Genomic DNA, 26,747 nt, shown 5'->3' with positions numbered 1-26,747 from the left:
CACAAAATACACAGCTTACTACTCCAAATTTCTTTATGATTTTTTTTACAAATGTAGAGCAAACAAAACATCGCTGAGAAAAAAAACAACACATATCAATTGCATTACTGAATGATAAAATTGCAATAGTGTAATTTTACAACAATAAAATAAAAATCTAAACTGAGGCTAAACTAAAAAAGACTAAGCGGGTAAAAGTGATTTAAGTTAAAATTTCAAAGAAACAGTAAAGATTTAAGTAAAATGTTCCCTCATACAGTAAAAGTGAGATAAAGATGAAAAGTACCAACAGATGACAGGATAGGTAGTTAACCTCATTGATCATAGGAGGCGACTGGCGTATGTGTAAATGCATGTGCTGTTAAGAGGCCTCAAACAAGTAGAATACATTTTCCTTGCAGTACACATCAGATTTACACAAACGGTAAAAAGATGGTTAAAAACAAGCTCTAGAAGGACAGTTTTAAAGGATGTTGACACTCATTTTAAACAATACAAAATTTTAATTGAACTTCTTTTTGAAGCACTGGCCTAGTGCATATTGGGTGTAAAGAGTATCCAGCCATCAAAGGACTGAAAATAATGTGTAAAACAAACACAAATTCTGAAAAATAATAGAAAGGCTTAAAATGCTTTTAGTCAGACAGAGATGGAGAGCGAATGGAAAGACCACTGGCAGGGCTATTAACAAATGCGTGAGAGTCTCTGTCTTTATCTTTACTTTCATGCTTGTGTTTGTGTTTATGCTTGTGCTTATGCTTCTTCTTCTTCTTCTTGTGCTCATGATGATGATGGTGGTGGTGGTGGTGTTCTCCGTGTTTGGAGGATGTGCTCTCTTTGCTCAGCGTGGGCATGGGTGTTCCAGGCATGGACAATATTGCTTGCTCTACTGAAGATGGTTCTTTTCCTAAGAAAAGGTGAGAGAAAATTAACATTAAATGGGAAAAGTCCCAATGATAGACTGAAGGATCAGACTTATTTAACCTACTTTTTCTGAAAATGTGTTTTGTAAAGTTTGTGTGTATTTCTAACATGCCTGGGGTTGAAGGTCTCTCCAACATGTTCAGGTGGTGGTAAATGAATGCCTGGCTGTCATGAACTGTGTCCATATCAATGTCTTCCTCTTCCTGTGTGGGAAACTAACACAAGTTAAAAATATTACAGTACACTACAAAATTACACTGCTAAATTTACTAAATGTTCAAAAGACTGACTGTGAAGATTTTTTCTTCATATTAAAAGATATAGTTCTGCTTGAAAGTGTGTGTGTGTGTGTGTGTGTGTGTGTGTGTGTGTGTGTGTGTGTGTGTGTGTGTGTGTGTGTGTGTACCGCTAGAAAAATGAATCTGCATGACATTTTGTTTTTGTGAACTACATGTAAACATATTTAATGTAAAATATCTTACGCAGGACAGTAATAATATATATATATATATATATATATATATATATATATATATATATATATTTTTTTTTTTTTTTTTTTCTTAAAACATGCATTTTGTGTAATCCGTCTTATTCTATTCAAATTCTGTAACAGGCACCAGATATTTAGACACCAGGAATTTAACAGATAAAGTAACGGTACGAGTATTTGTCCTCAGAATATCTGGCTCTAAATACTTACAATTGAAATAGTCAAGATGTTATTTTTAAAACAAATGATCTAAGTAGTAACACCCTCTAACAATCATATTCAGAGCTGGGTACTCACTCTGCTCTTCAGAGTGATTTTAGCACTGGGCTCCTCTTGTAAAACTTGTCCAGGCTCAGGGGCTGAACCTACTGGAGTCTCTGCCTTCCTCTTTAAACTCAGTGGGGCCATGGCTACACCACTCAATGCTGGATCCATGACAACATGCTCTTCCTTCAGCTGAAAAGGATTCATAATAATAATAATAATAATAAAATTAAAATAAAATTATGAACTAAAAAATTATACGTAAAAACTCCTATTTTTTAAAGGTTCATATGGTTCTACCTTTATGTAGAACAGTGCTACAGCTGTACTCAAAACTAATACCAGTAATCTTGCAGTTAGTCTGTAGAATTTTTTTTTTTAATAAAAGTCATTATAGAGCCAATAGCCCCTTTCACACAGTGATTTAATTAAAAATAAATAAAATGATCTAAATATCATGTGATGATTAGGTGATTATGTTGTATGTAATGTAAACATTTTTCTTTCTTTTAAATGTTTACTTAATTAGAAAACCATGCAAAATATGTTTGCTTAAACTAGTTGAGAAATAGCATCATAAGATAAAAATGTAAGTATTTCCATACCATTTTTACACATGTGAATGACAATTTAACCATTAAAGTGCTGTATTGGTATTACTGGGGGGATAGATCAGTGGTAACAAAAGTATTAGAATTACAGTGCTGATGAAGGTCATGCTAGGGGTCATTTCGGGGAGTCCAGGGATCTGCTCAGATTTGATGGTGGGGTTGAGAACAGCTTTTTTCTCCTTCAGGTTCAGTACGAGACCTAACTCTGGCAGCGGCAGACAGGAGGGTCGAGTAAGCCCAAATAAAGTGTAGTACAGATTCACGGCATCACATCGCAAACGCCAGTCATGGCAGGTACCTGAGAGACATACAGAGGTTGCAAAATAACCAGATTTGTAATGCAAATATTGTCAGACTTTTCAATCAATCAGTGGTCAAAAATCCATCTGTATACATTTCCCCCTCTGTTAAACCCAGACTAAAGTGGAATAATGTATTTCTAATAAAAAAAGTGCCAAACAGCATAAACATTACATAAATATCTATTTTTTTATATATTGCGGTAAATCATACATTAAATATCATGGTTTTAAGATACAGCACTTCACTTATAACATGATTAATACTGAAATTAACCTCAGAAAGAACTATAACTCATAACCCAGAAAGGTCGGGATTTTAAATTTTTATGAATATTATTTTATATATTATATATTTATTAACACTTTCTACTTTTACAAATAAAACTGCTGTACCACATCGAAAAGTTTCATAGTTTTTTATGATTTTAGGACCACATCATAACAATTAGACCTGTTAAAAGTTGAATAATCTGATCATGAATGTGTCATAGATCACAGAAAATGGGGGAATCTCAGCTTTACTTTGGTATATGGCACATAGTCCGAATAATCCTAGTCAAATATTTGCAGTTATGTCATGACATCTTTGATGTTTTAATCTGTTAAAAGTTTTTGTGTGAATATATTGAATTGTAAGGATCTTAAAGAAGTAAATGAAGAATGCCATGAAGGAAAAATACATCTGTTGTGTACATTACATGTGTAGATTGTGAAACACACTTAAAGGCAGTAGAGAAATCACAGGGTATGTAAATGCTTAAGGATTTTGGGGAATAACTCTTATGAATTTAGTCTACAACAGTGATATCAAACTCACTTCTTTGTACAGTTTAGCACTACATTACACCTACTTGTAAGTTTCTTATAATCTTAAAGACATTGATTAGATGAATCAGGGTTAGGGTTGGAGCAACAATGTGTTGCAGCTGTACTGCCAATAGTTTTTGCAAACCTCCAATTACAATAATTGGGTTTCAATACAATACATTTTCCCAAAACAGACAATGCTTCTTAAAAAAATTATGCCAAATTCAAAGAGGCATCCAATAATCAAAAGCAGATTTGAAGGCATAGGGAGTTAAACAGCAATTGAACGGTTACTTTCACAATGTCATCCGTTTCAGGTCAATAGTCCCCAACTGGTCATGAAAACAGAATTAAAATGAATCATAGGGCACATAACAGTGTTTTGAGGAAGAACACATGTAATAATTCCGGAGGGTCTTAAAAAAAACCAAATTGAGAGATTGCATAATAATAATAATGTGTTTTACCCGAGTTCATCAGCTTCCACAGTTGGTCTACTAAAGCCTCGTTACACAATGATGAATCTGCTGCTTTTGTAAACGGTGGATTCTTGGCAAGCATGCTGAGAATCTCATGCCTAAAATAGGGCAGAAAATAACTGAAGTCTAAAATTTAAATAAATAAAAACATACAGCAGTTAAACATTGAGAATCACTGATATATATACTCAACACATCCTACAGTTTTTTTTTTATGAATTCACATGACAATAAAATGTTAGTAACAGACTGTAATAAGTGCATGCTATAAAGCATTTGTGTTAAGGAGGGCTCAACAGTGCAACATTTCATAACTAAAAATAGATAAGTGCAAACTGTAAAATCTATTTAGTTGCAAGTGTGCAAATATTAAAAAAAAATCTCATGTGATCCACGGAAAATGCATCTAAGTGCCAAATTAAAACTCATCTGATGCACACAAAGTGCGTCTAGGCACCACATAAAAAATATGTAAAGAGCCATGAGGTAAACACAGCAATTATGAGGTTTACATACATTATTTATAAAGCCAATAAGTTGTTACTTAAAAAGAAAGAGCATGACAGCAACAGTTGATACTGAGGAGGATATGGAAGAGGAGAGCCATGAAATTGTAAATTAGGGGGGAGAAGAAAAAAAAAAAAAAAAAAAAAAATCGCACAAAGTGAAAAAGTGTTTGATGTTTTTACACACCTTACGTAATGGACTGGGTCATTCTGTACCAAATCCAGAAGCCACTGCAGTTCACTCGAACTCCTATCAACTGTCAATACACAGAATATAAAACTTTTATAATATAATAAAAAACAAAATTGTGTGAATCACTTCGCAAAAATTTTTTATTTTACTCCTTTGAGCTGGTGAAATGATCATTTCAATTTCAACATGGTTCAATATGTTTACCACTATCTATGTTAGCTTCTTATTTATACAATTATTTATTTAATAAAACAGGAAAATAAAAATAAACAATAATAATGCAGGTAATCAAACTGTTTTTGAACTACCGCTGCACAATTAATCAAATGTTTAATTTGATGAATCAAATGTGCAAGTATGTGTGCATTTCATCAGTAAAGCCTGTTCTGTAATCAGTAGTAAATCCAGCACACGCTTTCAGATGGTGCAGCATTTAATACAGAGCTGAAGTTCACTGACAATCATGTTTATAACTGCAGATGATTTAATAAGGAGATCATAAAATCAAAGATAACTGTTCTGCAACTACGACAGTTTCTCAGTAAATTTACTTTGTAGCCATTTTATCTGAAAGCGTGTGAAAATACCACATTTAATATGTTTTTACTCTAAACTCACTTCGGTCAGATGTTAAATAAGTTGTTCTATGAAATTATTCCGTATTTATGTGATGATAAGTCACACTTAATCAATAAAAGCAGTTAAATCTTGCATTTATTAAGCAACCGCTAAAGAATTTCCTGGCCATTTTACTTCATGGCTGTTTGGAGTTTCTGCACTCTCTGGCCTTTGGAAAAGATTTACTACTGATCACAGAACCGTGCTGCCAATGACAAGTGCATGACAATCGCAGCCTTTTGATTAATTGTGATTTCATTTTTTTATTGTGCAGCCCTATTTGGAATTGCACAATTGTAGTCTAAATATGTGCAACAATTTCTGTCAATTTTTTTATTTCAAAAGCTACTTGATGCCTTTCAGATTTCACAAAAAAAAAAAAACTTAATTTTCTTTGGGGATAATTTATCATTATGATAAAAAGTTATAAATTTAGACCAAATTTGGTCCTACTTTTCTAACTAGCAACTAGAGATTGTGTGGTTTTGTATAAATTAGCATGTACCTCTGGTATAATCTATTACAGCCTCCAGCGCGGCAATCCTCACATCCACAAAGTGGCCATACTCAGCGTAGGACTTAAAAAGGGTGGGGTCACTGGGGATGTGTCCATTCTTCTGTAGCATCCGAATGGCTCGCAAGCAACTATGATACAAAATTGAGAAAACAATGTTAGGGGTGGGTTCACTGCAAAGGGCAAACGTATATTGTAGCATTGTCATCCAGTGTTATTATAATCGAATCAGAAATGGAACACATCAAATTCCTACAGTAATAAGATAATCTAAAATGCAATGCACAACATTTATTTAAAACAATTTGATCAACACAGGTTGCCACTTCAGATCACTTAAATTAATTTAGCAATTTAGAAATAGTGTAGACAATCTATTTTAGTTTTGTTTTTGTTGCTGTAACAGTCATAAACTTGGTAAAGGGATGAATAGGTCAACTTTTCTGACCCTAAAATAGTAAATAAAAGTAAAAAGTAAATGTCTTCCTTAATTGAAATATCTTCTTTAAATATTGTTTTAATTAAATATCGTTTTAATTGAACTTTAAATGAAGGAAAATGGCGGCACAGTGGATAGCGCTGTTGCCTTACAGCAAGAAGGTCGGTAGTTCGAACCTCGGCTGTTTCAGTTGGCATTTCTGTGTGGAGTTTGCATGTTCTCCCCGTGTTCGCGTTGGTTTCCTCCGGGTGCCCCCCCAAGTCCAAAGACATGCGCTATAGGTGAAATAAGTAAACTTAAGTGTCCGTAGTGTATGTGTGTGAATGAGAGTGTAAGGGTGTTTCCCTGTGATGGGTTGCAGCCAGAAGGGCATCCACTGCATAAAACATATGCTGAATAAGTTGGGGGTTTATTCCACTGTGGCGACACCTGATTAAAAAAGAGACTAAGCCGAAAAGAAAATGAATTAATGAAAAACTCAATTCACCAACAATGGTCTACTTGGATGTAAATTTTTTAGAGATATAAGGTGCTTTAAAATATTTAGTTATGTAATATTTATGCAATTATTCATTTCTTTATTTTCCCTCATCACAAATGTATTTACTAATGAATTAGTTATTGGGCATTAAAAAGGCCCTCACACTGTTTAACCCACAGTCACCAATATCTACTAAGCATTGCTTGAGAAAATGGTACGTTTATAGGTTTGGAAATTAACCTAGAATTAATTTCTACAAAACACATGCATGTGAAGGAAAACACACCTGACAGTTATGGTGTTACGATAGCTTGGCAGAAGTTTTTCCATGTTGAGAAAGCGTGTGATTTCCTCCAAGATCAGACGAACATCTGCATTCAAGCTGTCCACTGTGCGTACCTCATTATTAATGCTGATAGCAGGAGTCAGTGAATTTGTCAGGGCATCGATCAGTTCAGCCCGGTAGTAATTGTCAGAAAACTGTGTTGGGAAATTACACAATCAACATTTATTGGAGGTTAGAAAAAGTCAGCAACATACAGAAAAACCACATGCTTTACCATTCACCAAAATGTTAACATTTGATCACTTGCCTTGTTTTTCCGGTTGTCGTTGTATTTAATGAGGTCCAGTATAAAGCTCAGGACCTCCCTGGGACAAAGATTCTGAACATCTCTGAGCTGAGCCATGGCCACAGGTATAGTCTATAAAAAAATATTGAGTCTGCTTGAGTGTCACCTAAAAAAATTAGTCACTGTAAACACATTGGTTTCCTTATAATTGATCCACACATTTAATGTCTCCCCCTTTTAAGGTATAAAGGTGTCAATTGCATGGATTTACCTTTCATTTCAATTAATCTATATTGTTTTCAACACTGTATTCAATTATGTATGTATTTATTTTACCATAAATCCTTTTTTATACAATCATTGCTCGCATTTTAAGTCAGTTTTTGTATGCAGAGGCAGCATTAAAGTGTTAGTTCACCAAAAAAATGGAATTGTACTCTATATACACTATTAATACTTCCAAGCAGTACCATTGCTTTATGGGTTTTCATTTTTAAAGATTATATTTTGAACAGATTTTTCAAAATATATTATTCTGTTTACAACAGAAAAAAAGAAGTAAATAATAACAACAAATTACAGTTTTGGGTGAATTTTCCTTTCAAGGATGTCCATTCTGCATGAAAGATAGCTATGAAAGCACAATCTTATTATGCTGATAAAAGTGAAAAGTCTGTCTGTGCTGTGCGGTTATTGCAGGTACTTGATATCTGACTCTGCAGCAATGCCAGTGCTGTCACTACTAAATCATACAATCATGGTTAAACCAGCGCTGACACTAGCTGTAACTGCAGTATACGAGAAACGTATATGAGAAACAAAATAAGATAGATGCAGAGACGGTATCCTTTAAAAAAAAACACAAACCTCACTTTAATTTATTGTGAGTTAACACGTACGAGGAATAGCTAACATGTATGAGTAATAAAAACCTCAATGTAATTAACACTTCTCAAAAACACATTTTTGAAAAGAAAATATTTTTATAACAGAAAAAAAATAAATATATATATATATATATATATATATATATATATATATATATATATATATATATATATATATATATACACGATGGATGGATGGATGGATGGATGGAAGGATGGATGGATGGATGGATACATGGATAGATGGATAGATGGATAGATAGATGGATAGATAGATAGATAGATAGATAGATAGATAGATGGATAGATGGATAGATGGATAGATGGATAGATAGATAGATAGATAGATAGATAGATAGATAGATAGATAGATAGATAGATAGATAGATAGATAGAGATATCTTTACAATTACTCATACCATGACAGAATTTTGGTTATACTACCCATCCCTAAAGTTCACCATAATGAAACAAAAATGTCCTGATTGATCCCATACCTATAAATAGACTTCTGTGCACAATTTTAAAAAGTATCTTAAATACTACAAAATCACTACAAAATCATTAAACTTTAAAGTAAAAAAGTAGGCTCATCATATCCATCTTTTTTAACTACACAAACTGCTCTTTTAGTAATGTGCTTATTGTTTTCACTGGCTTAGTAGGCATTACCATATACTTCAAAATAGTAATTAAAATTTGGCAACACAAGTGAACTCGTAGTCAACTAATATATACCTATATTGAGAGACATTAGGAATGATTAATAATTATTATTTTTTTAATTCCATATTGTCCATTTGGAATCAGGTGTTACCTTTTGCAGGAAGTAGCTCTGAAAACTGATGAAGTTGTTGGTCTTGACGATGTTTGGGCAGCTTTTGCAGCAGAACATGCGTGTGAAAAGAGACTTCATGGCTGGGGGGCCAGTCCAGGTGCTTACCATGGAATTTGCAATCTAACAGTGTAAAACATAGTTGCATTTTAAACCTAAGTACTATAATTTCAAACAGTATGCAATGTCAACAGCTAATTCAATTGACCAATGAATAATCAATATTGTGCTATAAGAAAAATAAACTAAACCCAGGGAAGAAAACTCACATGGCTTAATCATTAAAGATGTCTCGTACTAAAATATGCAATAGAAAAACAATGAAGGATTTAAGATATTTAAAAAAATCCACATTTATTACCATTTTAGGCTTTGTTTGTAATGTTAAATTAATGTGCACTCTGTGAGCCACAGGAATAGCCTGCTGCTTTCAACACAACTATATATATATATATATATATATATATATATATATATATATATATATATATATATATATATATATAAATATATATATATATATATATATATATATATATATATATATATATATATATATATATATATATATATATATTTATATTTATATATATATATATATATAATATATAAAATACTGATACAATGCCATATTGTGCAGCTTGCTTTTAGGGATGGTTGTCTTCAATACCATTGTTTTTTTTTTAGCCCAACGACAAAATACTTCTGTATATTGATTGAAATCCACGTTGAGAAAAAGCTGAAAAAAGAAATGATAGACAATAAGCGTAATAATGCTTGTCAACACCCATCTTACTTGTCAACAACTGTCATAAATGGAGAAAATCGTACACTTGTGCATAATTTTAGCCCTGAATTTTACTAGCTGACAGGTTATGAAAATCAGGCAGCGTGGTCTCTGCCTTACTGACTGCAGTGTAACTGACCAACTGCCAGGTCTCTACGTGAATAAGCCTGAACTCTTTCCCATTAGTGACTGACAAGAACTAGCATGCTTAATTCCTGTGGTTCCTCAATATGAATTTCACAACACATCCAAAAGAATTTAGACAGAAACACTAATGATAATGCATTTGGTTTAAGTGTAGGCTTATTTATCTATAACTCTTTCACTAACTGTGGTTTAATGAAAGCCTTAAAGTCATCAGACTCATTATTTTCTCTTTTCAACAGAAAAGCAGTGCAGTCAAAAATCTTTTTGGCGTTATCTGAAACAAAATTGAAATAACGTTTTCATTTTAGTATGTTATAAAATGCAGTATATTAACATCAGCAAACCTGCATTGTCATTCAGCCATTACTTGCCAATTACAAGATTTCAGTGTCGGCAGAGAAATCATTGTAATATACTTTGCCAAACTTGTTACAGAACCATGGCATAATTTTACACCTAAAATGGCTGTGCTGCTTAATTTGTTATATTTAAAATGTAAGCATTTTTTGAATTATTGAATAAAATTAAACTGTATTTAAAGTTTTTGGTCAATTTAATGTATCCTTGCTAAATCTAAATGCTTAAGTCATTCATTAAAAAATAAATAAATTCTTAAATCAATTAATTAATAGCTGACCTTAACTTTGCAAAAGTAGTGTGTGTTACATTGCTAAATTGCATCTTATTTACTTTCTACAAAAAGAATGTCATTTTACCTTAGCCAGACAGAAGCAGGCATGCATGCGGACTTTATAGAAGCACTGGTCTTGTTCTAAGATATCTGTAAGAGCACGTCGTGATGGTGGTGTGGGAAATTTTTCTAGAGCCAATATTGCCTCCTCCTGGGCCACTACATCCCTCTCGTAGCGCAGCTGGTACTGCCACATGAAATCAGCCTGTTCAAACTCCACCTTCCGCAGGATTGACATGTCTGGATCAATTCGGATCCACAGCAGAGGAGAGTCAGCACTGTGACGTCACAACAGAAAAGTTCATTATTATTTTTATTTTTTGCAGATATGATAATGAAATGAAAGAGTTCAACCACCAATTTAAATTCTGTCACTAAATACACACCCTCATGTTGTTGTTTTATCATGTCACTAGCTACTTGTCCATTAAAAATGTTTCATACATTCAGTTAACGTTTTTTTACTATTACTACTCTTATTGTGCTTAATCACAGCAGTTGGAATTTAATTCTGTCTTGAAAGAATTGTGCCAAAAAAATGAGAGAAAATTGTGAAATTCCTGATCGGATAAAAAAAAATAAAAATACAAATAAATAAAGTGGACCTCAGAGCATATTATACATTTTAAAATGCAGTTCATGACACCTTAAAAGATCATTGATGTAATGAAGCTATAAACTGAGCTATGTGCTAAAAGAGCATAAGGCTTACTCCATGGCTGACAAGTCCATATCAACTTCTTCTCCATTCATCAAAGGGATTTTCTTTTTCTTGTTCCTGCCAAAAGCAATCAAAACAAGTTATAATAATTTCTATATTGGTAAGTGCTGTATGGAAAAACTAAATGCAATTGAATTAGATTTTTTTTCATTACATTTATTCTATATACAAATCACCACCTTCTGCTTTTGGAGTGGCAGGGAATGTCATGTTTGAGACTGTTCTCCTCAATCTGCAAAGTGTGGTTAAATGACCCATCCAATTCCTGTACTGTCACTTTTATAGGGCCCTAAAAAAACATGGACAAAACGATGTTGGACCACAAAAGACCATTGTAGTGTCTTCATTACTTACATAAAGCCATTTATTTTTCCTCTGTATGCATTTACCACATATTTCTGTGTGCCTGATGATGTGTAGTCCTGGCGAATCTCTAGTTCCAAAACATTTCTTTTCCTGTTAAAAGCAAAACTTCCAAAAAATTTGACCACTCCACTCTGGTCTCTGAGGCTGATGAGTCAAAGGTAACAATATATTGGTTAACTACAATAAGCTTATTACAGGAAGTTCATTCCACTGTGGTGAGCCCTGATAAATAAGGGACTATGCCAAAGGAAAATGAATTAATGAAGTTTATCACAATAAGGTCATTGGTGGGAATACACCTTATGCACTATCATTCTGCAAAGCACCACTACAAGGCAAACTATATACATTTTATTGGTGTTGGTTAATATTGCATTGTTTTGAAAAAAGAAATAAAAATATAGTTAAAACATAATATTTCACCCAGTCCTAGGTTCTATAGTTTATTAGTTATAAACTTCATAAGCAAGCCCCCTAAGTCCCAGCAGTTGCTGCTAATTGCACATCATTCCAGTCATTACATGGCTATGCACCTTTAACAGAAATAAAAATGTTGGTGTCATTATTCATTATCTAATACAGTGGTTCTCAAACTGTGGTACGTGTACCACTAGTGGTACGCAGGCTTCCTTCTAGTGGTACACGGAGAAATGAAATATGTCATGTACATGCTACACACATTTCAAAATTTATCAAAAATTATGTATATAATATGCCATATATGACAAATAGCCTATATTTCTGAGGTAATCTGCCACATTTTTTAACTGTGCAGAGTTTTAGCTGCTTAACTGGGTCTACTACACTACTGTATTTCAATATTGCTCATTTTGGTGGTACTTGAAGAGACAATTTTTTTCTGAGGTGGTACTTGATGATAAAAGTTTGAGAACCACTGATCTAATATGTTCATTATTCACAATTAATTAAGGGAAATCAATATATGATGACAGAATGCATCACCAACCAGAATTAAGTATTCTTAAGTGCTATAAAATAATTCAAGAACTCCAACTTCACTCCACATAGAGGCGTATGCATTTGAAGGATACACCCACTGCTTGATGAGTGGTCCTATGTCTTTCCCTGATACATTGGAAATGGATTTGAGGAATCCAGATGTGGACACCAGCATCTGGCTCCACATGTGAGACTGATACTTCTGGGATGAGGCAGTGCTGGCCAGACTCAAGAGCTTGTTGAACACCTGATAGGAAATTTGAATGTTCAGACTGTAATTACAGTATCTTATCAGAATATGAATAGCCACAATAACAACCAAAAAACTATATAGAAAAATTGTTGCAAACTATTGTGTGGGGTTTGTCTAAAAGGTGAATTGAGAGGAATTGATAAGATAAGCCACTAAATGTATAATGAGCAGTATAATGAAAAATACATCTCTCAATGAATTATACAACTTCCATGTTACTATACCTGCAACATGAACTCCATGCTAATTCTGTTTTCGATGAGCCTCATGACCAAGTGGGCCTTGCATTGGAACATCTTGTAATATTCCCAGGACAGTGTGTGTGGGTGTTTGATGGAAAAATGCAGGTGGGGTGTTGGACTGAAAGGAAAACAAGACATCATATGGAAGAGCTTTTTCATAAATTTAAATGAGCATGTTTGAAAAATATTTTAGAAAAACTGAGGCTAAGGTTATACTTGTCTTTTTCTTTCCCTCCAGAGAAGGTGGGATGTAGCAGGACTCCGCCAATTTTTAGCTCATACTCCACAATCTTGTCCAGTTCCTGTAGATTAGAAAAGTTTATAAAAAAGCAATAAACTCTACAGGTTGCCATCTGTGCAACAAAGGCAATCATGAAATTTACCCACTACTACTAATTTCATACGCAACTGTTAGTGGTATTATAGAAAAAGGAAAGCAATTCAAAACAACAGCAACTTGGTCATGCCAACTTTCTGCAGAATCAATAGTTTTAGATCTCCAAACTTCATGTGGTCTTCAGAGCAGCTGGAAGTTCAACTGAAAATCACACTTCTCTGTCTGGCAATCTGATGAATGAGCCTTGGTGTTTGCCAAGTTGCAAGGAGAACAACACTCGCCTGACTGCACTGTACCAAGCTAAAGTTTGGAAGAGAGAAGATTATGTTGTGGGGTTGTTTTTCAAGGGTTGAGCTTGGCCCCTTCGATCTAGTGACAAGAATTTCCTACAGCATACCAAAAAATTTTGGACAAATTGTATGTTACCAAAATTGTGGGAACATGTGAGGTATAATCTTTTCCACTTTCAACATGACTGCACATCAGGCCTCAACCCAACAGAACACATTTGGGATAAATCAAAATGTTGACAGCAAGCCAGGCCTTCTCATCCAACGTCATGACATCCCAAGTGCACCGCTAGATTCCTAAATCTTGTGGAAAGCATTACAATTTAAGTCACAAAACCTAATCCTGTTGTTAACTAAGTGAATATGGCAGCAAGCGAGTTATGCTAAATTATAATATACAGTTGACGACATTCAAAAAGATAAAATTTAAAATTGGCATTGGACAAGAATTGGAGTCGTTCAATAGTTTTAGGAGAACTTTGAAAAATGTGATGATCTACTTCAAATGGTGACCACTGTATACCTTATAGAAATCCACACAGATGTAGTATCACATCTGTAAAGATTCCTAATTAAAATAAATGTTCATAATGCCTGTGACAGCAAGTAAAAAATCTGACATTATTTCTGTTTTTTAGTAATAAAATAACATTTACCTTTTTTCAGAAATCGGTGTCATATTGCAATATTTGCTAGTAAAAAAATCTAACTCAGCAATAGATAATCATGGTCAGTGCATCACTAATATACATACACTTAAGAATAAATGGCCAAACAATTTAGAAACTTTGTGCTGAATAATGTGCACATGAGCCCATACATTTGGGCTCTGCCCAAATTAAGGTGCTATCTTCTAGGCATCAAATTTGCCTCGAAAGAGAAATCAGGCTACACCTGAGAACTGTACCAGCATATTGGTATGTTTACTGGCACAGCCCTACAGTTTAAAGAGTAGTTTACTCACCCCTCACCTATTCAAAATCTGACTTTGTTTCTTCTGTTGGACACAAAATAAGATCTATTGTAAATTGCTGGTTCCTGGGACCCGTCAACTTCCACTGTAATTTTTCATACTATGGAATTCGATGGGTCCCAGCAACTAGCATTCTTGAAAACATCTTCTTTTGAGTTCAACAGAAGAAAGAATTACATAAAAATTTTAAACCACATAAAGGAAAGTAATGGGTATGTGATTTTAATTTTTGTGTGAAGCATTTAAAAAATGTGGGAATTTAAACATATCCATCTGACCACATGAATCTATACCTCCTTAATCCAGTGACGATACTCATTGACTCCAAAGGTCTTCTTCAGATAGAGGCCATAAATATATCCTGAAATTCCTTTCAAAACCCATTCATCAGCCCTGCAAAACAAAATACAATATATACACCATTAAATGTTCAGGTTACATCTTCAGAATAAAAGCAAGTGACATACATCACAGAAATGCAACGCTCATCAGCAGTTCATTATATTTCTGAAAGCATATTGACGTGTTTGAAAGCCATGTCAAATTTTTGTGACAATTAGAACCGAAGTCTGTATTTTCTAACCACTTATAACATCAGTTAGACTTTTGAGTAAGAGGATGAAGCACAATAAAATTTAAACAAAACTGAGACATCAGCACCATCCCCAACAACAGCCGTTTCAAAAGACAAGTCATACAGCATGTGGCATGCTATTGCTTACTATTCCTTAAGCATGTCTATTTCTAGTTTTGCTTAATTGTTTATCCTGGCTGAAGCAGTCTGTTTTTTGTTTTTTTACATTTCAGTACATATGAATAATTATATAGTGAATAGTTAATGTTAAAAATATGAATTTGGTCTGACAGTTTTATGCTTATGTGATGGCTTTTGTTTGTTTCACCTTTCTTCCTTGTTCTTGAAAGTTTTTCTAAGGCTTTTTTTAAAAAAACCAAATCGATATGTAAATTATGTTGTATCTACCTAAATTAAGAAATATATCATGATATACATTTTGGTCACATCGTCCAGTACTATGTCGTCTAGCACTAATGTACATTCATTAACATACATTCATTGTGAGCATAGGTTCATAATAACGAAACTGCTATAAACATGCAGTTTTGTGGCTGGCAATAAACATCAAACTACTTGGCTCCGTTATTTCTACATGCTTACCAGGACATCCTAGAGATGAAGCAGCCAAAAAACTGCTGGGCCAGGGCTTGAGCCAGAAAGCTCCTGGTCATAGGAGTCTGATCTATGATCAAACCACTGTGCAGCAAGTTGGTACTGCGAAGAACAAACACATCAAACAGTGCATCAACCTGATGCTGAAAATAAAAGTCACAAAAATATAGAAGTATATAATGTAATTAAACGCATACCTGAAGATACTCATTGATGCATATGATGAGACCTGCACATAAGCCTCATCCACAAAGACTGTCTTAAAGCAAGAATAAGGATAGCGGCAGGTGAGGATCTCCTCATAGAACTCAAAAATCTCATGCAGGTAGGACATGGTGTGCTTCAGAAGGGGCAGAAGCTGAGGCAGGCAAAAATGAGTCACCTGAGAAGACAAAACACATCTGATTTATAGCAATTTACTAAAAAGTAAACAATAAAATCCATAACTATGGAAAACAACAAATACATAAAGTTAATTAATTAAAACATGACATGAAAAACTGTCAAGATTCTAAAAATCATGTATTCTAAAAACACACAATCACAAATAATACAGTGCATCCGGAAAGTATGTATAGCACTTCACTTTTTCCATTTTTTTGTTATGTTACAGCCTTATTCTAAATTGGATTAAATTAATTTATGTCCTCAAAATTCTACACACAATAGCCCATAATGACAATGTGAACTTTTTTTTAAATTGTTGTAAATTTATTACAAATGCTTATGTATACAAATACTTATGTAATTTGTAAAATGTACATAAGTATTCACAGCCTTTGCTCAATACTTTGTTGATGCACCTCTGGCAGCATTTACAACCTCAAGACTTCTTGAATATGATGCCACAAGCTTGGCACATCTGTTTTTGGGAATTTTTGCCCATTCCTCTTTGCAGTATCTCTAAGGCTCTATCAGGTTGGATGGGAAGCGACGGTGTACAGCCATTTTCAGATTTCTCCAGAGATGTTCAATAGGAATTTGGTCTGGGCTCTGACTGGGCCACTCAAGGACATTCACAGAGTTGTTGTGAAGCCACTCCATATTATGGCAGTGTGCTTTGGGTCATTGTCCTGCTGGAAGATGAACCGTCGCCCCAGTCTGATGTCAAGAGCACTCTGAAGCAGGTTTTCATTCAGGATGTCTCTGTACATTGCTGCATATATCTTTTCCTCTATCCTTCCAGTTCCTGCTGCTAAAAAACATTCCTACAACATGATACTGCCACCAGAATGCTTCACTGTAGGGGATGTATTAGCCTGGTGAAGAGCGGTGCCTGGTTTTCTCCAAACATAATGCCTGGCATTCACTTCAAAGAGTAAATTTTAGTCTCATCAAACCAGAGAGTTTTGTTTCTTATGGTCAGAGTTCTTCATATGCCTTTCGGCAAATTCCAGACAGGGAGTGGCTTTCGTCTGGCCACTCTACCATACAGGTCTGATTGGTGAATTGCTGCACAGATGGTTGTCCTTCTGTAAGGTTCTCCACAGAAAAACGCTGGAGCTCAGACAGAGTGACCATAGAGTAATTGATCACCTCCCTGACTAAGGCCCTCCCCCGATCACTCAGCTTAGATGGCCGGCCAGCTCTAGGAAGAGCCCTGATGGTTCCAAACATCTTACACTTATGAATGATGAAGGCCACTGTGCTCACTGAAACATTTAGAGCAGCAGAAAGTTGTCTGTAACCTTCCTCAATCTTGTACCTCGAGACAATCCTGTCTTGTATGCCTTTTCAAATCATGTCCAATTAACGGAATTTACCACAGGTGAACTCCAAATAAGCTGCTGAAACATCTCAAGAATGATCAGTGGAAACAGAATGTACCTAAGCTCAATTTAGAGCTTCATGGCAAAGGCTGTGAATACTGATGTACATGTGATTTTTCAGTTTTTTTATTTTTTTATAAATTTTCAACAATTTAAAAAAATATATTTTTTCACATTATCATTATGGGGTATTGTATGTAGAATTTTGAGAAAAAAATGAATTAAATGCTTTTTGAAACAAGGCTGTAACAAAAAAAAAATGGAAAAAGTGAAGCACTATGAACACTTTCTGGATGCACTGTATAAGCCTTATTTATTTAACTCTCTCAATTTAGGAATTCTGGATGTTGTACTAAATCTAATGTCTGACTTGTGTATAGTTAGAATACTAAACATGACAATCGAAAAGAATATTAGAATAAAAAGGTGTTAATGCAAAAAATTTAGGATTTATTGGGATACCACCTTTGACTTACAAAATAGCTTGTAAATTCCATTCGACCACTTTTGAAACTTTGCATTTATTTTAGAGGCCTTTTGACCAGAACATTCTAAGATCCTTTTTAAATCTAACAAATCAAATTGCCAAAACTTTAGGGCCCACCTTCTTCTCTGGTCAATGCGCGCGTTTTTTTTTTTTTTGAAAACAAAAAAAATTTTGATTTCTTCACAAACCTCATGCATGTAGGGGTCCACAAGAATCTCAAAGGGTCCTACAGCCATTGAGATGTTAGGGGCCGCAGTGGGAATTGGCAGCATGTAGTGATATGTTTTCTTGCGCATGTCATGGGTGTAAACAGTCTCGACTAAATCCCCACATGAGACTGCCACCATGGAAGCATCCACTGTAAATTCCAGCTTCCACGTACACAGCTCAGAGTATGAATCCACACATGGAAACCAGAAACTAGTAGAGAAAATTGGAAAAATTAAATAAGCAGAAATATTATTATTTGCATACAGAGGAACACTTGTTTCACCAATGACATTTACATTTTCCAAATTTCTCTTACAGATTTATAACTAAAGACATTTAACCTTAAACCCAATTCAAAAGCACAGTTTTGCTAAAACAGGACTGTAATCTAAGCAATTTCCTGAATTAACATAATTTGGTCATCTCTGTGGCAACAAACTAAATCTTTAACCATTATCCAAATTATCTTCAATTTCAAGAATTAGAACGTCTGCAGCTTACCGCGAGGAGTTTTGGTTGCCGAAGGAGAAGACATGGGCTGCTCTTTCTGCCATGTTTCCTTCCACATCAGGTACTACAAAATGCAAGCCTCCTTTCGGCTGGTCCAATGAGAATTCAATGTACACCTTCATAACTTTCATCTCTGAAGACAAAAACCAGGTCAAGCGGATTATTCTTATTGAAACGATCATGCCATGTCATGTTCCTATCTATTCATCATATTAATGAGATCTGAAATTTTTATATATTTGATGGCTCATGTTTATTTCACCTTCTTGTTTGTATGAAGGCTAATTAAAATCAAAAGTTGAAAATGTATGTATTCGAACAGTTTTATTTCCAAAGTATTATATAGTTGTAAAAATTATACAGCAGGAGGTTTCACAGACTTAGCAAATTAATTTTCCAGACTTCAGATTTGTACAGATATTCATAATGGCCGTTCTTGGCAGTTTTTTGGATTCCTTAAATTATATTGATATCAGAATTACATTTTATAGACCCAGATTGAGAAATATATTGTGATATAATGTTTGCCCATTCTGTCCACCCCTACAAGTAACTTAAAACTATTTATATTTATCATCAAATCCTTTGTTCAGCAAACAAACGATTTTGAAATTTAAAAATGTTTCAATAAACAGAAGTAATTAACACTTTTTCAGAACCTGTAGTAAATTGCATTTTGCATATGCTGCTTTATCTACTCACCATCCCCCTGCTTCCAGAGCTCAGAAGGAACTTTAATAGAAAGCTCCCCATTCCCAGCATCTGGATCCACAGCGCTAACTGCTGCCGTGTAAGCACTTGAGAAATAGTTCAGGTTCCTCCTGTTAATGACAAAGTAATAGCTTAAACATACACAAACATTATTACCAATGACAAGCTAAATAGTAAGAGATATTCATAAGTGATGCACTGACTCAATATGCCATAAAACCCCCTTTTTCGGTTCAAGTCTACCTCAGAATTAAAAAAAAAAAAAAAAAGAGGGGAGCAAACAACGGTTGTGTCACAAAATGAGACACAAACCACGAGGAGATGCATTTTATAGTTTACAAAGTTAAAATGCAAATAAATAAACCATAATTTACTTCCCTGCAACATTTGTAATTCATAATTTCTTATACACATAACCACAATTTATATGATTATAAACATGTTTATATAAACACTATAAATGAGGAGGTCTTCTGATTGCAGACACAGTGGATAGCAGTGCAGCAGGTATCCTGCCCTATCTATTCCACCCATTAGCCTTGCCGGTGAACTGGAGGATTTAAAACATAGGTGAACATAGATGATGTGTCTAAAAGGGAATGAACTCAACTGATAAAAGACAAAGTCCGTCACTCTTCATTTCTCCTACAGCTCTACCGACAAAAATGCTTGCTGCACATAAACAGCTTTGCTGTATCGGCCAACAGGTAGTGTATTAACTAGGAATGCAACAAAATTCAAACTTTGGACTGAAACATCTGGATGCACTTGGACTAAAATAGAAAATGCTTAGTAATAATTATTTATTTGTGTATTAAATAACCAAGGAATTTGTCAATAACATATTAATAAAACATATTTAATAAAAAGTTAATAAAAGAACCATTTTTAAGTAACAATAAAATCTGACAGAAATATACAGTTGTGGCAAAAATGATTAGAACACGTGACATATTCAAGAGGTTTCCGTTGTTTTTGTTTAACTGACCTTTACTATACTCACAAAATATGTCAATTTAAATATTTATTTACAAAGTTCACACAAAAGTAAAGCACAGAACATAGCCTAATATGTATGAAAAAATAATTGACGGAATCGTAGAAATGCTGGACTAAGATCGTCTAGGGGGACGAATCGAGATTGCGATCTTTTTATGATTAATTGTGCAGCGATATTATATATATATATATATATATATATATATATATATATATATATATATATATATATATATATATACATACAATATTTTTTTACCTAAAATCAAAGTCACAATTCTGTAGATGTAAAATAAAGGTTATATACGAGTAGGATATTATTATTATTTTTCAAACATAAGGTAAAACAACACTAATAACATTAGGCCTATGTGTAGTTCTACTATTTTGTAAAGACTTTGAATCGTGGACTTGGAAAAAAACATATCAAATGCTTGCCGTAATCATAGTTTTAAATGTGGTATGATTATTTAAATGATATTAGTGGTTTGGTTTTACTTTCACTGCCTAGCGCCACTCATGGCTGCCGTCGCTTAAAAAAAAATACATGCAAATTATACTCCCCGCGGTTCCTAAATGATCGCTCTGTGCAAAAATCTGAACATAATTTTCAAATTTATTACCTGTTGTTCACTAAAGTAGACCTCATTGGCAGGCAAGCATGCATCCACTCGGTAGTAAACAAAAAAGCGCATCAGCTCAAGTGCAATTTCGTGGTCACGAATACATCATTACATTAAGATCGAAATGACATTTTGCAGTGAATTATACCGTATAAATACAGCACGTGACACTTTTAATGCCATTTGGAGGTGTCCAGCTTGCTAAGCAACAAATATAAAATGAAATGTGAAGACTTAAGTCTCGATGTTGCAACTTTTACAGATGGCAATACTTTTCTTAATGAAGTACCTCAATCCAAACTCGCACTCCTACTACTCAAAACTCAACCTACTGTCAAATGTGCATTTATTAACGACAAAATTCTTACAGCATCAAAACCATCAAAATCAGGTGTTGTTGCCACCATCTGTAGAACTACACCAGTATCAACTATATAAAATGTGAATCTAAATGTTTTTGTTGTGGTGGTGGTTGCTTGTTTTTTTTTATGTGGAGCCAATGAAGTAAATAAAGAGATGAGCTGAACTTACTGCTTAGACTCATGATGGCAGACCTCCAGTGTTGGGTCATTGTAAATGAATGGAGCTTCAAGATCATTCACTCTGACCCTGTAGATTCGGCATTGCTTGCTGTTCAGTTTAATGCGGTTCAGGTTCACCACTGTTGGAAAGATGGTCAGCTCCACATAACCCTATTCAAATAGACAGGCAGATATAAAACCATGAGCTTTCAAAAAATTCTAGAACATATATCAGTGCCATAACAAGACAATAGAGGTAAAGTTGGTTTTATATTCGGATATTCAGACATTCTCCTAAACAAAATAACTTCAGAAAAGTATTCTTTGCAAATTCTAAATAGGGAAATCATATTAGCAGCAAATGGTTATCAAAGTACAACATTGTTCACAATCAATTAGATAGTATTAATGTTGTTTAGAAGTCATACTTGCAGGCTAATTCCGATCGATAGGGACTACTAAATGAACGAATGTGCGAATATAAAACCAACTTTACCTCTATAGCAAGACAGCATAACATTACGATCTGACATTTTACAACTATAGAAAATCAGCTTAATTAATGGCTATAAATGCATGTGATTACTGGATCATGAAACCATGAACGTCAATTTAAATCTGTTCTCAATAAAAATGCTGTTAAGACGTATTGCAAATTTTCCACATACATCATGCCTCGCTGTTTAAATTTTAAATAGACTGCATACAAAGTCCCTTAATATTTTCTGCTTCATTCACATAACGTTCACGAAGAAATGGAAATTGCATACTCACAATGACAGACTTCCTCTGAAAATTTACATTGTTGATGCAGACAACCTGATGGGTCGTATAGAGATAAACAAAGAGTAAATAGCGATCATCAGAATTAATTCTCATGTGCAATGTAAACACAACTGTGATTAACGTAAACGTTACGTTAGTCAATTCAGTGAGAGACAAAACGTATTTGATACTTATAGTTTATATGGTCGTGGGCTCTCAAAGCCCTTGTCTTTCTTGCGGTTCATTCTTTCTTCGGTTTATTCACTTAAACCCTGGGAAAAACATAACCAGTGTTTTGGTTGAATATGTTTTAAAAAAAACTAAAAACAATTTCCTTCTGGCTCAAAAATACCTTAAGTCCATTTCGTCATGTCCTTATTTGTTTAATTGTTGTTATAACATGTACCGACACTCTTCAGTTTTTTCTATTATGAAATTACCAACAAAACAATTCTCGCCCCAAATCTTTAGCCATGTTGTTGCTTTGCTCTGCCCTCCCGCGCCGAGTTCCTGCCTGGATGTTGTTGTTCTTCTTCTTTTCTTCTTACCAACCTTACTTACTGGTGCATTACCGCCACCGACTGGAATGGAGTACGGATCTGAATCTACGATGCAGTTACCCATACTAGACTTAAGGTGCTCGCTGCAGCAAGTGGTGCTCGCTGCAGAGCCATTTGATGAGAGCTGAGCTCCAGCGAGGGGGAGCATGAGCTGTCGCTCCTCCTCCTGTATGTTTTAATGCGTACACCAACCCCACCCCTAACCCTACCCCCAGTGACATCACTCGTAGAAGAAGTGCAAAAAAGGTGGAGCTCAAGCTTAAGCTCCCCCTCGCTGGAGCTCAGCTCTCCTCAAATGGCTCTGCAGCGAGCACCACTTGATACTTAATGGTGATAATTTATTACAGACATGCCAGCGCAGGAAAATTTGCACAGTTGCATGTGTCTATAAAATTATAATAGAACTATTTTTCTTTTTTAGATTGAGGCATACAAATAAATAACGCCTGAAATAAAGGAAAGAGACTAGAGACATTTAAGTAGTGACTTGAGAATATTCATTTATTTTCTTTTTTCAGCTTAGTCGCTTTATTAATCTGGGGGTGCCACAGCGGAATGAACCACCGACTTATCCAGCATATGTTTTACACAGAGTGCCTTTCCAGCTGCAACCCATCTCTGGGAAACACCCATACACACTTATACACTACCCGCTTGTTAAGTGTGACGTCACGCGGAGCAGCTTCCGGGTCCAAGCGCTCTATTCAACTGAATGAAACGGTTATTATAAGCGTTTACAAAGCGATTTAATAGTCAAGATCGCAATATATATGTCCATGCCTAATATCCAATGGCCAGAAAGTGATTTATTGTTTTATAAATTGTTCAAATGTTGGTATTTGTTATGCAGCAAGTCCAGAGATTGTTGTGTACACTATGACTTTGTTTAAAATTAACTTTAATGTGTGATATGAATAAAACGTGATCATAAACGAATGATTTCTCCACTCAAATGAATGGTGGCTTGGACCCGGAAACAGTATTACATACGTCACAAACACGTCATAACGTAACAAGCGGATACAGACAATTTAGCTAACCCAATTTACCTATACCACATGTCTTTGGACTTGTGGAGGGAAACCGGAGCACCTGCAGGAAACCCACAGAACACGGGGAGAACATGCAAACTCCACGCAGAAATGCCAACTGGCCCTTTTTGCTGTAAGGCGATTGTGCAACCCACTGCGCCACTGTGCTGAGAATAGAAAATCTTTTTCGGTGGTTCGATCAGATGTCATTTGTTAAAGAACTTAGAACTTGCTATCCAACCAGGTTTATTTTTTCAATCACAATTTAATGTAATTTAATTGTTCTAAATAATTAAATAAATATAATCTATTTGCAGCTACATTAGCCTAAACAAATTATTCATTCATTTTCTTGTCAGCTTAGTCCCTTTATTGATTCGGGGTCACTACAGCAGAATGAACCACCAACTTATCCAGCACGTTTTTATGCAGAGGATGCCCTTCCAGCCGCAACTCATCTCTGGGAAACATCCAAACACTCATTCATACAAACAATTTAGTCTACCCAATTCAACTGTACTGCATGTCTTTGGACTGTGGGGGGAAACCAGAGCACCTGGAGGAAACCCACACAAACACAGGGAGAACATGCAAACTCCACAAAGAAACACCAACTGAGCCAAGGTTTGAAGCAACCCAGCGACCTTCTTGCTGGGAGGTGACAGCACTACCTATTGCGCCACTGCTTCGCCATAAACAAATTATGAAAATGCAGAAGAGTACAATAGTAAATTACTGCATAAATGCATCTGCAGACTTATCTCAGGGTGTGGACACAGAGCATCCAACAGACAACACGCTATGCATTATTGCCAGACCATTGATCTTTTAGTCACATGGTTTTTTTTTTTAAGATTTATTTTTGGCCTTTTTGCCTTTGTTAGACAGGACAGTATTTGGACAGAAAGCAAAGTTAGAGAAAGAGGGGGGGGCAGGCAAATGGCCAAGATTCAAACACAGGACACCCTGACATGCTTCTGCACCATATGTCGACACTAACCGCTAGGCTATTGCACAGATATTAGTCACATTTTTAACAACAATGAGGAAACTGCTAACATTAGCACAAACCCATTTAATAGCAGGAAATGAATATTATGGTTTCAGATTCTGGTAAGAAAAGGAGGAGAGTTTAAGTTTAAATCGAATGTTAATTTTTCAAAGATCCAACAATAACCATTAAATCAGTCCGAGAATCTCATCCTTCGTGTAAATTGGCATAAACATATGCTTCAGAGCAAGGGTAATAGTCTATAGCTTTTTATTTAATTTAAATATTCTTACTTATAATTCAAAGTTTCTTTATGTCTGATTTCAATATTGAAAATTAAATATTACAAAGTACATAATCAGGGTATCTTCCATCCATTTTATATCCGTTTTCAAAAACAAAAAAAAAAGCTAAGAAAATGGCCATGTGGGCTACGTTATTATTTCTTTGTTATTATTTCTTTAATTGTGTTTTAGTTTAAAATAAAATTAATAGAAATTAAAAATCATTACTTGGCTGTCATAACTATCCAAATTCGTTTATATATTCACAACCTACTATTTCAATGTTTACTCTTTAATTATGACTGTATTATTGATATATTTATGTTTTTCTGTAAATATTTTCCCTTTTTTCATGTGGAATGTTGCTAAATTAATTAAAATAATAATAATAATAATTAATTATTGTAAAAATGTTTATTTTGCTTACTGAAATCACAAAATAATAACATACTAAATCAAGCAACATACTGCCTTCTTATACAACCATATTTTGAAAAGTCATAAAAAAATTAAATAAAATAGTTTTCTGCCAACCTCACCAGATTCTTGTTTTACATGTCCTGATGTACCACTGTGCTCACTTTTCATTATATTACCGTTCCATTATTTATAATTTATCATTTGAAACACAGACAGCGTGACCGCAGTCTGTTATCTGATCTCACAAGAAAACGTAAGTATTTTACGTTTGGTCAGATTAGTGGCTAATTCGTATGAATTCGTACGAGTTCAGTGGTACGAAAATGTACGATTTTAAAAAGGTGGCGTGGCACCCAACCCCACCCCTAACTCCAACCGTCATTGAGTGATGAGAAAATCGTACTAAATTGTACAAATTAGATTGTACGAATTCATTTGAATTAGCTACTAAATCAAAAAGCTACGAGCTATACAGCACGTATGTCAAAGACACAATTTATATAAGCCTGCTAACTGATCAAATGATAGAATATGTAAACTTTGTTTATATATATATATATATATATATATATATATATATATATATATATATATATATATATATATATAAATAAATGATAATAATTAAATGCCTGGGTGCTGATACGCAGAAGCTCAGATTTGGTTGACCAATCAGAAGAAAATTGGCTTTTTAGCACCGCCTACATGTGTACATTTTCAATATTGAATGTTAAAGTTTTTTATTTGTTTTCCTACCCTAAATAAAAAAATAAAGAAAAATCCTGTATTTTCGTGAGCAAATAAAAAAATAGAAAAACGGTCGTTTTCTTAGTTTTCCTTTTTTTAGTTTGAAAACGGATATGAAATGGACAGAAGATACCCTGATTGTTCATGTAACTTAACGTGTGCATAGGTGTGATTTAAACAGTAGGAATCTGACAACTGTAACAAGTAAAGCTGTACAGTATGTGTTGTGCCCAACAGT

At 34.4% G+C, this 26,747-nt stretch overlaps 1 protein-coding gene across 4 annotated transcripts; it reads right to left on the bottom strand.

The window, feature by feature from the left end:
* Positions 1-15: 15 nt before the first annotated feature.
* On the bottom strand, positions 16-23,016 carry taf2 (TAF2 RNA polymerase II, TATA box binding protein (TBP)-associated factor). 4 transcript variants are annotated; one of them, XR_012391345.1, is made up of 27 exons: positions 22,829-22,988; positions 22,672-22,748; positions 22,486-22,540; positions 21,722-21,882; positions 19,560-19,678; positions 18,849-18,990; positions 18,326-18,557; positions 16,079-16,263; positions 15,870-15,983; positions 14,986-15,085; positions 13,309-13,394; positions 13,075-13,210; positions 12,690-12,844; positions 11,661-11,775; positions 11,451-11,560; positions 11,263-11,328; positions 10,576-10,828; positions 8,908-9,048; positions 7,225-7,335; positions 6,918-7,111; positions 5,703-5,842; positions 4,574-4,643; positions 3,869-3,978; positions 2,382-2,590; positions 1,681-1,873; positions 1,037-1,193; positions 16-907 (listed from the first exon to the last, which is right to left on the bottom strand). XR_012391345.1 is itself a non-coding variant. In NM_001003835.2 (27 exon segments), coding segments are annotated over 26 exon segments (3,576 nt in total). In that variant the 5' UTR covers positions 22,722-22,748; positions 22,829-23,016; the 3' UTR covers positions 16-635.
* Positions 23,017-26,747: the final 3,731 nt, after the last annotated feature.

The sequence above is a fragment of the Danio rerio genome, chromosome 16 (genome assembly GCF_049306965.1).
Source record: "Danio rerio strain Tuebingen ecotype United States chromosome 16, GRCz12tu, whole genome shotgun sequence".
Classification (NCBI taxonomy): Eukaryota; Metazoa; Chordata; class Actinopteri; order Cypriniformes; family Danionidae; genus Danio; species Danio rerio.
This window is presented reverse-complemented; position numbering and strand designations above follow the sequence as displayed.